This window comes from Amaranthus tricolor, chromosome 14, assembly GCF_026212465.1.
Source record: "Amaranthus tricolor cultivar Red isolate AtriRed21 chromosome 14, ASM2621246v1, whole genome shotgun sequence".
Lineage (NCBI taxonomy): Eukaryota > Viridiplantae > Streptophyta > Magnoliopsida > Caryophyllales > Amaranthaceae > Amaranthus > Amaranthus tricolor.
Window position 1 is genome coordinate 14,310,120 of NC_080060.1, and position 16,312 is coordinate 14,326,431.

General features: G+C 34.7%; 1 protein-coding gene across 1 annotated transcript; it reads left to right on the forward strand.

Annotated features, from left to right (window-relative positions):
• Positions 1-592: 592 nt before the first annotated feature.
• LOC130799328 (pentatricopeptide repeat-containing protein At4g25270, chloroplastic-like) lies at positions 593-4,773 on the forward strand. The gene is made up of 5 exons (XM_057662430.1): positions 593-714; positions 900-1,046; positions 1,512-1,576; positions 1,958-2,030; positions 3,171-4,773. Exons 1-5 carry the CDS (start codon positions 593-595, stop codon positions 4,771-4,773), a joined length of 2,010 nt encoding a protein of 669 aa, XP_057518413.1.
• The last annotated feature ends 11,539 nt before the right edge of the window (positions 4,774-16,312 follow it).

A 16,312-nucleotide genomic window follows, 5' to 3' on the forward strand; every position in this document is an offset into this window, starting at 1 on the left:
TGTACATAACTATGTTGGAAACTGCAAAAAGCTTTTAGCAGAACTTATGATTACTATTCTAGTGTATATAACTTAAGTCACGATACGTTTAGGTGTTCTAGTGTCTCGGTACGTCCCACTTATTATAATCCAATAGTAGCTAACATAATAAGCCAAGATGATAGTTTTGTAGGGCCATTTTCTTCCTCACCCTCCACTTTATTTAGAACTAGATAATTATCTTAAACATCACTTTGAGATTGAACAAGATAGTTTTAATATTTTAGAATGATGGAAAGAAAAATCAATAAAATTCCCCGTATTATCATAATTGCAAAGGATAATCTTGCAATTCTTGCTTTCACTATTGTGTCAGAGTTTGCTTTTAGTTCAGGTAAAAGAATTCTTGATGAAAAAAGATCTTGTCTTACTCCACATACTATTCAAATATTTGTTTTCAAGAAAGATTAGGATCAAGCAGAGGTCCGAACACAAAAACTCAAGAATGATGATGATCAATGGATGATGATGGATACATCTGCATCATCATCTGGAGGGGAGGTAGTGAAAGCATCGGACCAACAAGATGATGATGATGAAGAAGAATCGAATCATGAATATCAAACATCGATCAATTAACCTTCAACAACTACAAATAAAAGGTATGACAAAGAACTATGTGAGCTTTGTTCCTTCGGGATATGTAGGCAGCTTAGCATTCCTTTGGGATATGAGGTTCAAGTCTATTTTCTCCCTCTTTTTTTTATTAACCATGTTTATTTTTTTTATTAATTTAGGTTTTTTTCCTTCTTTTTAGTAAATATTTTAATAACAATGACAATCAATGAATTTCGCTAGTAATCAAGTAATCAACAAAGGTACGTCCACATTATTATAGTATATTTATATTATATTTAAAGCAAAAATAAGAATGAAACTGATGGTCCAACCAGCCCAACCCGAGAGTTGGAACCACCGGAACCGCCTCCTGAACCATCAAGGAACCGTTTTGGAACCGCTTGGAACCCAAAACGTTCAAATCAGTATCCAAATGGAACCAGAACCAGGTGGAGCCGGAACCGTGACGAAACCGGCCCAACCCGAATTGTATCAGTAGTCTGATCCAATATCCTTAGAAACATCGTGTAAACAAATAATCTCATTGAAATAAGCTTCTCCCAACTCCTCAATTCATGCTTTTTTATAGGTATAAACCGAGCAATCATGGTCGACCTTTCCACAATAACCCATATAGATATATTTCAAACTCTTATGATCATTAAAGAACTTACACGACCATGCATATAATGACTTCATATTTTTAGCAAAAACACAACCACAGCAAATTCGAGATTGTGAGTAGGATAATTCCTTGCATGATAACTTCAAACAATAACTTTCCCATGTTGTATTAAGACACCCCCTAACCCATCCTTCGATGCATCATTATATACTTTAAACTTATATATACCTTCAAGAGGTAACGTGAAAACTATATAAATTTTCAAGCTTTATTTTTAATGCTTTAAAAGATTTTTCACATTCCTCGAAATATTTGAACTTGATGTCCTTCCTATTTTGTTTGGTCAAAAGCAAGGTTTCACAAATCTCTTGCAATAACCAGTAAGACCCAAAAATTTCCAAACCTCCGACACACATATATTTTTTTTTACCTTATTCAAATCATGATAATCAATACATAAACATATACTCCTGTTTACTTTTCATACGAGAGAAGTAGCTTATGGAGAGACATTAGGTCTAATGAAATCCTTATCTATTAACTCTTACAATTGAGTTTACAACACTTGATATGGAGTGGCGCTCTTCTGCTGCATTTTTCTCATTTTTAAAGCTGACATAATTTCAATTCTTTTTGCACAACCACACCAAAATTTGATATTCTCCTCTTATGGGTCCCAACAACACAATCCTTTAGTGTCAGTAATAAAATGTGGCATAACATTCTGAGATTCAGTCGATACCGAGAACGACATCAAACTCGATCATTGGAAATTTGTCAAGGTCAACTTGTATTTCACAGACAAAAGGTAGTACAGATATATCCTTAAATGTTCTATTATAAGGATATTTTTTCTGGGAGAGTAGTAGGAGTCCTTACTACTAAGGTAGCAAATAAATCAACTTTCAATTACATTTACAGCCCGTTTGGTTGATGGTAATGAAGTAATGGGAATGAAATGTTGTAATGGCAATAGTAATGAAGGAATGGATATGAGAATTGGTAATGAAGATTCTTTTATTTGGTGTGCATGACTAAAGAATGGTAATGGAAGATAATATTCCATTGATTGCATTTGGTTGTTAGTAATAAAAAATGGTAATGACTCTTAGTTTCATTATTGTATATTTGTATCTAAAAGCATTATTGTATCTAAATTATTCTAATAATGATTCTTTTTTTAATAATAATATTTTTTTGGATAATTACATACATTACCTTTTTTTTCTTCATTATTTTTTTTCTTCAGCTCGAAACAACATTACCTTATTTTATTACCACAGTAATACTTCATTACCATTACCGCCTAATACCATGTTGTTTGATGGTAATGAAAATGACCCTTTTTGGTAATTTCATTACCTTATTTTATTACCATCCATTACCATTGAAAACAACCAAAATTTTCATTACTTAATTTTATTACCATTATCGCCCTCTAATACTATGTACCAAACGGGCCGTTAGTTTATGCTTTTGGAGCATCCAATCAAAAAGCTTTACTTAATTCAATGCAATCTCGATTTCTTTCTACCTAAGTTACCTTACACTAGTTAGTATAGATATATTTCTAAATGTTCTATTATAAGGATTTTCAAATGACATTATTTTTAGGGATTTACGGAAAGAAATTTTAATTTATTAAAAAGTCTTAATTTGACTCTGTCAAAAGACCTAGAACTCTAGTTAAAGTAAAGTCGAAGGATGTAAAATTCAACTCGAGTTGGAAGTTAGGTGAAGTAAGTTCAATTCTTTTCGCGAAAGTCGAAGTATGCGCACTCCGATCTAATCCTCATAATCACATACTCGCACTCATAAATTAGGAATCTGATGCATTATTCTGCAGGATAACTTCCTTCAAAAATAGAAAGAATACCAAATAAAAACCCAAATGAGACCTGTAGTAAACAACCTACTTATTTCATGATCTAAAACGTTATCTTAGCAGATCCAAACACAACCAAATGAATGCATTATTTCGTAGAACAAACTATGTTTTTTATATTAAAGCAAACTATAGTCCTACAAGGATTTTCAGTAGTTGGCTAGCGAGTGATGTGCACATTAGAGACCATCATGATTACATTCATCTGCTGAAAAACTGTTGGACTAGAAATACTTTGAAAGAAATTCATGCCCAGATTATCATTGGTGGTTACGAGCAAAACATATTTGTTGCTACTAGACTAATCGATAAATACATTAATGTATCTACAAGTTCAAGTATGGAAGATGCACAGAAGGTGTTCGATATATTGCTTGAAAGAGATAATTTCTTATGGAATTTGCTTTTACAGGGGTATTCAAAGTATGGGCCTTTAAACAGTGCATTGAGATCCTTTATTCAAATGCGGGTTTCTGGTTTTCCATTGGATGAATATACATTTCCGTTCATGTTAAAAGCGTGTGGTGGAGCAAATGAAATTAAAATGGGTATGGCGATTCATGGGCAAACAATAAAATCTGGCTACGCTTCTGATCTATTTGTGGGTAATGCACTTGTAGCTTTCTATGGGAAATGTCAACAAGTTAGTTCATCTAGGAAGGTTTTTGATGAAATGCCACAAAAAGATATTGTTAGTTGGAACTCAATGATCTCGGTTTATGTGACTAATGATCTTCCTTGTGAGGCTCTTAAACTGTTTCATCTAATTCTGAATGTCGAAACAGTTTCACCTGATAGAGCTACATTGGTGAGTATTCTTCCGGCTTGTGCTCAACTGTCAGCTGTTAAAGAAGGGCTGTGCATTCATTCCTGCATCGTAAAATCCTGTATGAAACTCGACGCTGTCTTAGGTAGCGGTCTTATATCACTGTATGCAAATATTGGGCGATTAAAGACTGCAAAATTGATATTCGATCGAGTCCCTGATAAGAACATTGTGATTTGGAATACGATGATTAAAGCGTATGGAACACATGGCCATGCGGATGAGGCTCTCAAGTTGTTTTACCAACTTGTTGATGCTGGATTAAGCCCAGATGACATGATATTTTTGTGTTTACTGTCAGCGTGTAGTCATGCAGGGATGATTTCAGAAGGTTTGTCTCTGTTCAAGAAGATGGAAAAATACGGAGTTAAAAGAAATCACTTACATTATGCTTGTGTAGTTGATTTATACAGTCGTGCAGGACTAATAGACAAAGCACTCGAAATTGTTAGGACTATGCCTGTACAGGCGGAGAAGGATGCTTACGGTGCCTTGCTCGGTGCTTGTAGGATACATAATAATATTGAAATTGCAGAAATAGCTGTGAAAAAGCTGTTCGAGTTGGACCCTGAAAATGCTGGGCGATATCTTATATTGATCAAGATGTATGAAGATGCAGGTCGGGTTGAGGATGCTGCTAGATTAAGAAAAATGATGAGAGACAAGAAGATTCAAAGGCCAGTGGGATGTAGTGCAATCGAAATCGATTTTACGCTCCACAAATTTGGTGCAGGAGATGTATCTCATCCTCTCATGGAGCAAATCTTTGATACATTACATGAGTTGGAGATGTTGGTGGATGAACAAATTTATGCTGATCAATTCATATTGAATGAGTAATAGGGAATCCAATTACTCAATGAGATTGTCTAGAAACCAGATTTTTTTCCCTTCCAATCTCATATTTGTATCAAAAATTTTGATAGCTTTCAAATTGAAGCTAAAAAGTTCCAACACTAGTTTTTTGTTTTTTAGCACAATTCATTATTAATTTTCCCCGTAGGGAATTTTCCTTAATCTGAGCTCGAGAAATTAAAAGATATTCATCCTAAAATCTTTTTAATCGACATCACATATAAGAGCGATATGTACAAGTGACCATCGTGTGAGACAGTTGGTAGTATCTACAAATCACAACTTTTTTATGGCGTTTTGTTTGAACAAATTTCAGCATGAGGAATATGTTCAGTTTTAAATGTAATATTATATTTAATTGAACTAACAAAATTTATTAGGAGAGTTAGAGACTAATGTAGAATCCTTGAATAAAATCATCAACATTCTTATGAATATCACTTACAAGACTATGCAAATGTGATCATTGTGTGGGATGATTGGTGGGACCTAAAGAACAAAGCAAAAAAGAGCATTGCTCGGCTAGAAAAATTTATAGGTAAGCAAAATAATGGAAGTACAATTAATGAAAAATAATTGAAGTAATCATGATACTTATCAATGTAATATGTTACAAGCACAGACGTATGCTTCTTGACTGTGAGAAATTACTGTAGTTTGAAGTTTCTGCACAAGTGTATGAGCATTAGATAATTTGTAAATACTTGAGACAAAGATTACAGATATTCATTCAATTTAAACAAAGAGTACACAGCAGCCTATATATAGGCAAGGACCCTAAAGATAATCCTAGAAACCTAAGAGTTAGTTAGTTATATAACTAACTAAAACAATAAGTTTGTTACAAAGAAACTATCTAGAAACAAACTTGAAACAACATGACTTTTTTACGTAAAAATTTAATATTGTTTTTCTAAAAAATTATTTTATTGAATACATCATTTTTTTTTTGGCAAAAGATTTTTCATTATTAGAAAAGGCTATACAACCTAAGAAAAGGAAACCTTCTCAAACTAAATTGCATCAGTATGGACAAACCATCTTCTATGAAGGGTTTCCTCGCCCCCTTTTCATGTGCATTGAAGTACAGAAGGACCATGCTACCAAAAAAGCCACATACTGTGAAAGAAGCCATACAAACAAAAAGCCTATACATCCACTAGTAGACAAAAATCTAGCCCAATGAACGAAAATAAGAAGCACTATAGGTATACTACTTCAAGAAAAACAAACAACATTACTAGCATTGGATGCCTGAAGCATTGAACCCCATTGTGTTCTTCAATTTGCAAACAAAAGCTAAACCAATTGAACAAACCAATAGCTTACACCAACTCCAATAACCAGACAACAGCACCAATGGTTAAAAACAGTGCGGCAGCATCGCATACCTGAATGTTGTAGCAGCAGACCTGTTAGCTTTCAAATTGAAGAGAGTTGGTAGCGGGACCTTCAGTTAGGATCAGCAGCCTATTAGTTCAATGAGGCAGCTATAAGAATAGCATCAGGATCAGAAGTCAACTACCATTTCTGGTTGCTGCTGATATGAGGAAATGTGCTGAACCTTAAGGCGAAGCTAAATTTCTTCCTTAATTTCCAGAGCAAACGGTGTGAGGGGCTTGTAAATTTTCTCATATCGCTATGTTCTTGCATTTCCATATTGCATAAGTGGTTAAGGAAATTATTAATGGTAACTTTATGTTTTTACACTCTATCAATGATATCCCAAGTTTTTTCGATTATTAATGATATCCTTGTTTTATTGAGCATCTTACAACCGTAATCTTTTCTAGATTTTTCCGTCTAAAATTGTCCAAAATCATTAACTTTTTTCCTTTTTCTTTTATTTTTCAATTTAAAACAGAAAAAAAATAATTTAGGAAATCATCAATGCAACCCCTGAATTTTAGTGCTTTATCAATGGTACCCCTAAGTTTTTTTATTATCAATGGTACCCTCGTACCATTGAGCGTTTTACAACCGTAACCACTAATGGAAAAAAACATATATGCTGCTAATCATTTGCTGCGGTTTTTAATATACGCAGCAATAAATAGGAAAAATAATTAAAAAAAATAAATTCAACTAATGCTGCGGTTATCCAGGAACCCGCAGCAAATAACATGAATTGCTGCGGCTTTCAATAGGCCCGCACCAAATAGCAAAAAAATATTCATCAATTGTTGCGGTTATTGTAAGGCCTGCAGCAAATAATGCTTCAGGAATTTGCTTAATCTCAATTGCTACGGTTATTCTAAGGGCCCGCAGCAAATAAACTCATTCTTTTCACAAAATTAAAACCCGCCATTTCATTTCACAAATATACTTACTGCTACTGTTGTATTCTCTCAAGCAAACCCACCTTTTTTGCCATTCAAAGTTTCATTCTTCATCTTCATCTTCTAAAAACCATAAATTCTTCATCTTCAAAACCTGTTTCAAACCCACCATTGAAAAACACTCGAAAAACTGAGGGATTGACTGTTTCTTCAAACTTGTTCTTCATCTTCTTGGTTCATAAACCCACGAAATTTGGTCTTGTTCATCTTCAAAACCCACGACATTAAGGTATTCTTCTCTTTTTAATTTGTTAAGCAATTAAGTTTTGTAAGATATTCATGAAAACACTCGAAAATTAGGGCAACTATTTGTATACTAATTTTGTTTCTCTGTTTTTCGTTGTAGATAACATAACCCACGAAATCAAGGTAATTATATTTATTTTACTGATTTGCAAGTTCATATCTTTGTTGTTTAACATGTAATTTAGTAATTTAGTGCTAAAGATATCAAATTATTTGTGAATTTTACATTATTCAACTTTATGTTATTAGTTTGTTAAATATTTGTGTAATTTATTAAAAATGTGGTTTGTTGTTATAGTTATGTCTTTAACTATTAGAATTAGAATATGATTTTATTTACAATGTAGTGCTTAATATTGAAGTATGAAGTATAGAATTTGAATATGAAGTATGTATATTTAGGGTTAAATAGATTTGGTATAAATAAGTATATATTTTTAGGGTTAAATATGTTTATTATAAATAAGTATATATGTTTAAAATTTTGTGTATTAATTTTGTTTTGAATTAATTAATCACACTAATTAGGATGACCAAAGATCGTTATTGGATGTATGGAAGCATTGAATAGTCGAAATTTATTGATGGCGCATTAGAATTTTGTAGTATTGCGGTTAAACATCGAATTAGGACGGGGGGAGTTTGTTTTTATTGCCCATGTGTCACTTGTGGCAATGTATCAAAGGTAGATAGTGTTGATATCCTTAGGGAGCACATACTTCGACGTGGGTTTAGGCCTCAATATCATGTTTGAGTTTGATATGGTAAGGAGGGAGTTTACAAAGAGAAAGTTGAGGACGTCAATAATGTGGCCGATGTCAATGAGGATGTAGTAGATCATGTTGATGGGTATGAGACAGGTGAAGAGAATGTCGATGAGGATGTGGGTCATGTTGATGAGATAATGGAGGGAGTCGAGGATGAGTTAGGAAAACGTCCTCGTGTTTTTGACTTGTTGACAGAGGCTTCTCAAAAGCCTTTGTACCCTGGATGTACAAAGTTCACCAAACTAACAGCAGTGTTGACAATTTTCAACATTAAGTTAAAGTTCAATTGGAGTGACGCTAGTTTCAAATTGTTATTAGAAGAGTTTGGTGAGATGCTTTCTGAGGGAAATGAACTTTCAAAGTCGACATACTATGCCAAAAAGCTCATGTGTCCTTTCGGCTTAGAGTACTAAAAGATTCATGCGTGTCCATATGATTGTGTGTTGTATCGGAATGAAAACGAGAACAAGGAAGAGTAACCTAGGTGTGGGTTATCGTGCTACAAGCGTAAAGGGGCTCGGGATGCTAAAGGGCCCCCGGCTAAGGTATTGTGGTATCTTCCAATAATACTTAAATTCAAGCGCTTGTTTTCTATAAAGAAAGATGCGTTAAATTTGAAGTGGCATGCAGATAGGGTGAAAAAAGGTCACTTGCTCACACATCCATCTGATTCTCCGGAGTAGAAGAGTATTGATAGGTTGCATAAGACTTTTGGGGATGAGGTTCGTAATTTAAGGCTTGGACTGTGTATGGATGGAATGAACCCATTCGGCAATCTTAGTTCTCAACGTCGTACTTGGCCGGTACTGTTAGTGATCTATAATTTGCCACCTTGGTTGTGTATGAAGCGTAAGTACATTATGCTTTCGCTTCTTATCTCGGGTTCTAAACAACCTGGCAATGACATAGATGTATATCTTGCACCTCTCGTGGAGGATTTGAGAAAGATGTGGGATGAAGGCATTTCAGTGTTTGATGCATATGCTAATGAGGAGTTCACCTTGCGTGCAATGCTTTTATGCACCGTTAATGATTTTCCGGCATATGGTAACTTATCGGGGTATAAGAATAAAGGGAAGAAAGCATGCCAGATATGTATCGATGACATGGAATCCACGTGGATTCCTAAGTGGAAACACCTATACATGCACCATCAAAAGTTCCTCCCACGAGATCACCAATATCGTAAGAAGAAGAAGATGTTCAACGTGGAGGTTGAGGACCGTGTAGCTCGTCGACCGTTGACCGGTTATGAGGTTTATGAACAGGTTAAGGGAGTTGAGACTGTATTTGGTAAAACAAGGCAAGTGCAAGGGGGTGAAGACCGATTATGGAAAAAAGAATCAATCTTTTGGAAGCTTGCATATTGGAGAGATCTATAGGTTAGGCATTGTCTTGACGTTATGCATATAGAGAAAAATGTATGCGATGCCATACTCGGGACTCTCATGAACATTCCGGGTAAGACAAAGGATGCTAGGGCCGTGCGAGATTTGTATGAATGTAAGGGTCTTCGTCCGGAGTTTTGGGCACATGTTAAGGTGAGTAAGAAATGAAATAGAGCTGATGAAGTTGGTGGCAGTAACAAGAGAAAGGGCGGTAAGAAGAAGATGAGTAATGACAAAGTTTATTTGCTTCCAGCTTGCTACACATTGTCCAAAGCAGAGAATTAGGCATTTTGTGAGTCTTTGTTTGGCATTAAGGTTCCGTCTAGGTACTCATCCAACATGAATAGATTTGTGTGCCTAAATGGTGAGCTGAAGTTGGGAAGCATGAAATCTCACGATTGCCATGTAATGATGCAAGTGTTCTTATCAATTGCAATCCGTGGAATATTGCCAAAACATGTGAGATATGCTATTACTGAGCTATGCGCGTTCTTCAACACAATTTGTAGTATAGTTCTTGATCCCTTTAAACTTGATGCTCTTCAACTCGACGTGATTGTAACTTTATGCAAGTTTGAGATATATTTTCCACCTTCTTTATTTGACATAATGGTTCATCTTATTGTCCATCTCGTTCGTGAGATCAAGCTTTTGGGTCCAGTTTTTTTATGTTATCCTTTTGAAAGACACATGGGTGTTTTACAAAACAAGGTGAGGAATCCAGCACAACCCGAAGGGAGTATGATTCAAGGCACTGTGAGCGATGAGATTAGTAGCTTTATAGCCGAGTATTTGGCCATGGCAAAGCCTATTGGACTTCCCACCTCTAGACATGAAGGAAGGCTTGAGGGAAAAGGAACAATTGGCTCCAAATCGGTCACACCTCCTCGAGACAACCTTCTACAAGCACACTTGTATGTGTTGCATCATATTCCGGAAGTTCATCCTCTTTTGAGTGAGCATTACTATATATTGCGCGCAAAACATCCTTTTAAAGGGGATAGGGCATTGATGCAGTTGCATAACAAGGCGTTTATTAATTGGTTTCATAATCGAGTAATATGCGAAGAACTCAAGGGTGTATCCGAAATTGTTAAGTGGTTAGCTTTAGGTCCGCGTGATGATGTCAACAAATATGAGGGCTACGATGTCAATGGCTTCGCATTTTGGACTGAGGGTCAAGAAAAGAACTCATCTTATCTACAGAATAGTGGGGTTTCTATTTTGGCGTCATCTACATTTTACGCGAATGCGAAGGATCAAGCGCCGATTGATGCTAAATTGGTATACTACGGGCAAGTACATGAAATATGGGAGCTTGACTACTCTACTTTCAATATTGGTCTTTTCAAATGTAAGTGGGTAGATAATAATCGACGATGAATAAAAAATGACGATCGTTGTGGATTCATTCTTGTAGACTTAGCTTGTTTGCGTGATAGTGAGGAACCATTCATATTGGCCACATAAGCCAAGCAAGTATTCTACATTGTAGACCCGTCTGATAAAAAATGGTCTACTGTTGTACCGGGAAAAAGAAGCATCCTTTGTATAGGTGATGTTGAGGATGAGGAAGAATATAAAGCTTTTGAAGACTTCCCTCCTTTTATCAATCCAAAATCAGTGGATCAAGATGATGTAGATGATGTAGATGTTGGTTATATGCGTGTAGATCACACGGAAGGAATACATTTGAATTAAGTGATTCACAAGGTATGAATTATAAGCTTTTAAAAGTTTTCTTTGGCACTTTCGCGCATAAAGTAGCTCAAACTTGGTTTGTTTTGCATGAAACTTTGCACACAACACTATTTATTATATATTATTGTGTTGAACGTATTAGAATTGTAAATCATAGTCATATTCTTAATATTACTTAGCTTATGTTCTAATATATTTCTATTCATACTCTTTCAGGTACTGATATACAATGCATCTATTCAGAGACGAAATTGTTCCCGAGATTGAGACCTCGAATAATGAGCATCGTAGTTACGACAGTGAAAATGACTAAATTGTGAGATACGAGCGTATGGCTGAAGACACTCCACCAATTGACAATGATTTTGAGACTGAAGACGACCCACTAATAATGGATGCTCCTAGAACTAGTAAGAAAAGAAAAGGGCGAGGTACATTACCCCCATAGCACCCCAGCCCATTACTACCCCTGAAGGGGAAAACCCCACACCGGAGACCATAAACTCCGTTGCTCAAAATCCGGAGCCAGTGCTACAGGTACATAGTTTTTAAATATATAAGCACTTATTAATTTAAATTGTAACGCGTTTTAATATTTTATTATGATGCTTATTATACTAAACGACACAATTTTCAGGAGGCGACTCCTTGTTCTCTTTTGCTGCCCCAGTTAGGTGTTGCTAGTGATGGGGACTTAACTGAGGTTGCATATGGTGTGGCCCAGCACCCCAAAGAAGGCCAAACAGTGCATTCGATGCCTGTTACAAGTGGCCACATCAGTGTGACCGTGGAAACTATTCTAAAGGGGTTTGAAAATTTCTCACTCCCCGTTCCAATGCCAGAATGGAGCCTTGAGAAACTATCAAACGCCTTAAGTAGTTTTGTCACATGGCCATATGCTTGGGTCCGATTCACTAACATGGTAAGAATCATTCGTACCTCATTTATTTTTATTTTTTTGATTGTATGCTTACACTAATTTAATTGTATAAATTCAAATAGCAAAAGAGTCCAAAGGGATCTTAGAGAGAGATCGGTTCCTCAGCAAAGGTTTCGACTGGGTCAAAGTCGATACCAAGCACTCCAATTTTGACTGATGCGGAAATAAAAGATCTCTCTCAAGATTGCAAATGGCTGCACACTTGTGCATCTCGCATAAGTGAGGAGGACCCAATCATTCTAAACCTGCAGAAGGACCAATTCTGCTTTTTAGAGAACACATATGTAATTATTAGTCCTAGTGACATTGGGCAATTTTTGAGAGGATAGATGTTAAACGTAGCTCTTATCCATGTTTACATGAGGTGATGTTCATTATCTTACATGTTAGGCATTGTTGTTTAATTCTTTTAATAATCGAATTACTGACAAAATTTTCTTATTCGTGAGTTTAGTACGGTTTACGAGGAGCTAAATTTTTGCGAACCTCCAATAAAATTTGGATAGTTATGTCCTGAGTCGATTTCGGGTACTAAATGTGTAAATAATCCAAATGACGTCAGAGAATACATTGAGACTTCTTTGACTAATTCCCTTGCATCTAAACACACGTTCATTCTGGCTCCATATGTGGAAGAGTAAGTTTTATTTTTGAAATTGAACTTATCTTTTGATTTTTAAGTTCACATAATCTCTAATATGTTGATTTTAACTTTGCGTTTGTAGTTTACGTTCGATACTTTTGGTCATTTGTCCTTTAACAAACACTGTGCACAGTCTTCGACTCATTACAAAAACCTCAAAGCCCGCCTCGCAACACAAAATTCAAAGCATTGTTGAATGCGTACGTAATATTAACTATTTTACCAATTTGATTTAATTAAGTGTTATATATATATATATATATATATATATATATATATATATATATATATATATATATATATATATATATATAGTATTACTTTTCCCACACGTTTCAGCACAATGAAAAAAGTGCGTGGACAGATGGGATCTACATCCAGAGCCACATTTCCGAAATGGACAACAAAAAAAGGTACACAAATTCGATTTTATGGGTTTTTAAACTTTTTTTGGACTTTCGCGCATAAAGTAGCTCAAACTTGGTTTGATTTTCACGAAACTTGGAAATCAAAACTATTTAGTACATATTATTGTGTTGAAGTGGTTAGAATTGAAAATCATTGTCATATGCTAGAAATTACGTGTTAAGTTGCGATTTTAAGGGTTTTTAAGCGTTTTTGGCACTTTTACGCATAAAGTAGCTCAAACTTGGTTTGTTTTGCACGAAACTTGGCACACAACACTATTTGGTATAAAATATTGTGTTGAAGTGGTTAGAATTAAAAATCATAGTCATATGCTAGAAATTACGTGTTAAGTTGCGATTTTAAGGGTTTTTAAGCGTTTTTGGCACTTTTGCGCATAAAGTAGCTCAAGCATGGTTTGTTTTGCATGAAACTTGGAACACAACACTATTTGGTAAACATTATTGTGTTGAAGTGGTTAGAATTGAAAATCATAGTCATATGCTAGAAATTACGTGTTAAGTTGCGATTTTAAGGGTTTTTAAGTGTTTTTGGCACTTTTGCGCATAAAGTAGCTCAAACTTGATTTGTTTTGCACTAAACTTGGCACACAACACTATTTGGTATATATTATTGTATTGAAGTGGATAGAATTGAAAATCATAGTCATATGTTCGAAATTACGTGATAAGTTGAAATTTTGAGGGTTTATAAGCGGTTTTGGCACTTTTGCGCATAAAGTACCTCAAACTTGGTTTCATTTGCACGAAACAAGGCACACAATACTCTATAGTATATGTTATTGTATTGAAGTGGTTAGAATTGAAAATCATTGTCATACGCTAGAAATTACGTGTTAAGTTGCGATTTTAAGAGTTTATAAGCATTTTGGCACTTTTGCGCATAAAGTAGCTCAATCTTGGTTTGTTTTGCACGAAACTTTGCACACAACACTATTTGGTATAAATTATTGTGTTGAAGTGGTTAGAATTAAAAATCATAGTCATATGCTAGAAATTACGTGTTAAGTTGCGATTTTAAGGGTTTTTAAGCGTTTTTGGCACTTTTACGCATAAAGTAGCTCAAACTTGGTTTGTTGTGCACGAAACTTGGCACACAAAACTATTTGGTATATATTATTGTGTTGAAGTGGTTAGAATTGAAAATCATAGTCATATGCTAGAAATTACGTGTTAAGTTGCGAATTTAAGGGTTTTTTTAGAGTTTTTTGGCACTTTTGCGCATAAAGTAGTTCAAACTTGTTTTGTTTTGTACGAAATTTGACACACAACACCATTTCGTATATAATATTGTGTTGAAGTTTTTAGAATTGAAAATCATAGTCATATGCTAGAAATCACGTGTTAAGTTGCGATTTTAAGGGTTTTTAATCGTTTTTGGTACTTTTGCGCATAAAGTAGCTCAAACTTGGTTTGATTTGCACGAAACATGGCACACAACACTATTTAGTATATATTATTGTGTTGAAGTGGTTAGAATTTAAAATTATTGCCATATGCTAGAAATTACGTGTTAAGTTGCGATTTTAAGGGTTTTTAAGCGGTTTTGGCACTGTTGCGCATCCAGTAGCTCAAACTTGATTTAATTTGCACGAAACATGGCACACAATACTATTTAGTATATGTTATTGTGTTGAAGTGGTTAGAATTGAAAATCATTGTCATACGCAAGAAATTACGTGTTAAGTTGCGATTTTAAGAGTTCAAAAGCATTTTGGCACTTTTGCGCATAAAGTAGCTCAAACTTGGTTTGATTTGCACGAAACATGGCACAGAATACTATTTAGTATATGTTATTGTTTTGAAGTGGTTAGAATTTAAAATCAATGTCATACGCTAGAAATTACGTGTTAAGTTGCGATTTTAAGGGTTTTAAAGAGTTTTTGGCACTTTTGCGCATAAAGTAGCTCAAACTTGGTTTGTTTTGCACAACACTTGGCACACAAAACTATTTGGTATATATTATTGTGTTGAAGTGGTTAGAATTGAAAATCATAGTCATATGCTAGAAATTACGTGTTAAGTGGCGATTTTATGGGTTTTTAAGCGTTTTTGGCACTTTTGCTCATAAAGTAGCTCAAACTTAGTTTGTTTTGCACGAAACTTGGCACACAACACTATTTGGTATATATTATTGTCTTGAAGTTGTTAGAATTCAAAATCATAGTCATATGCCAGAAATTACGTGTTAAGTTTCGATTTTAAGGGTTTTAAAGCGGTTTTGGCACTTTTGCGCATAAAGTAGCTCAAACTTGGTTTAATTTGCACAAAACATGGCACACAATACTATTTAGTATATGTTATTGTGTTGAAGTGGTTAGAATTGAAAATCTTTGTCATACGCAAGAAATTACGTGTTAAGTTGCGATTTTAAGAGTTCATAAGCATTTTGGCACTTTGGCGCATAAAGTAGCTCAATCTTGGTTTGTTTTGCACGAAACTTTGAACACAACACTAATTGGTATATATTATTGTGTTGAAGTGGTTAGAATTGAAAATCATAGTCATATGCTAGTAATTACGTGTTAAGTTTGGAATTTAAGGGTTTTTTTTTTTGTGTTTTTTGGCACTTTTGCGCTTAAAGTAGCTCAAACTTGTTTTGTTTTGTACGAAACTTGGCACACAACATTATTCATATATAATATTGTGTTGAAGTTGTTAGAATTGAAAATCATAGTCATATGCTAGAAATTACGTGTTAAGTTGCGATTTTAAGGGTTTTTAAGCGTTTTTGGCACTTTTGGTCATAAAGTAGCTCAAACTTGGTTTGTTTTGCACAAAACTTGGCACACAACACTATTTAGTATATATTATTGTGTTGAAGTGGTTAGAATTTAAAATTATTGCCATATGCTTGAAATTACGTGTTAAGTTGCGATTTTAAGGGTTTTAAAGCACTTTTGGCAGTTTTGCGCATAAAGTAGCTCAAACTTGGTTTGTTTTGCACGAAACATGGAACACAACACTATTTGGTAAATATTATTGTGTTGAAGTGGTTAAAATTGAAAATCATAGTCATATGCTAGAAATTACGTGTTAAGTTGCGATTTTAAGGGTTTTAAAGCGGTTTTGGCA

Excerpts from the sequence above, each read along its gene's own strand:
- LOC130799328 (XM_057662430.1), top strand. The coding sequence starts at position 593 with ATGAATATCAAACATCGATCAATTAACCTTCAACAACTACAAATAAAA. Across the intron at positions 1,577-1,957 it reads TTTGTTTGGTCAAAAGCAAG|TCGATACCGAGAACGACATC; the intron begins GTTTCACAAATC and ends TCTGAGATTCAG. Across the intron at positions 2,031-3,170 it reads TTGTATTTCACAGACAAAAG|ATCCAAACACAACCAAATGA; the intron begins GTAGTACAGATA and ends TTATCTTAGCAG.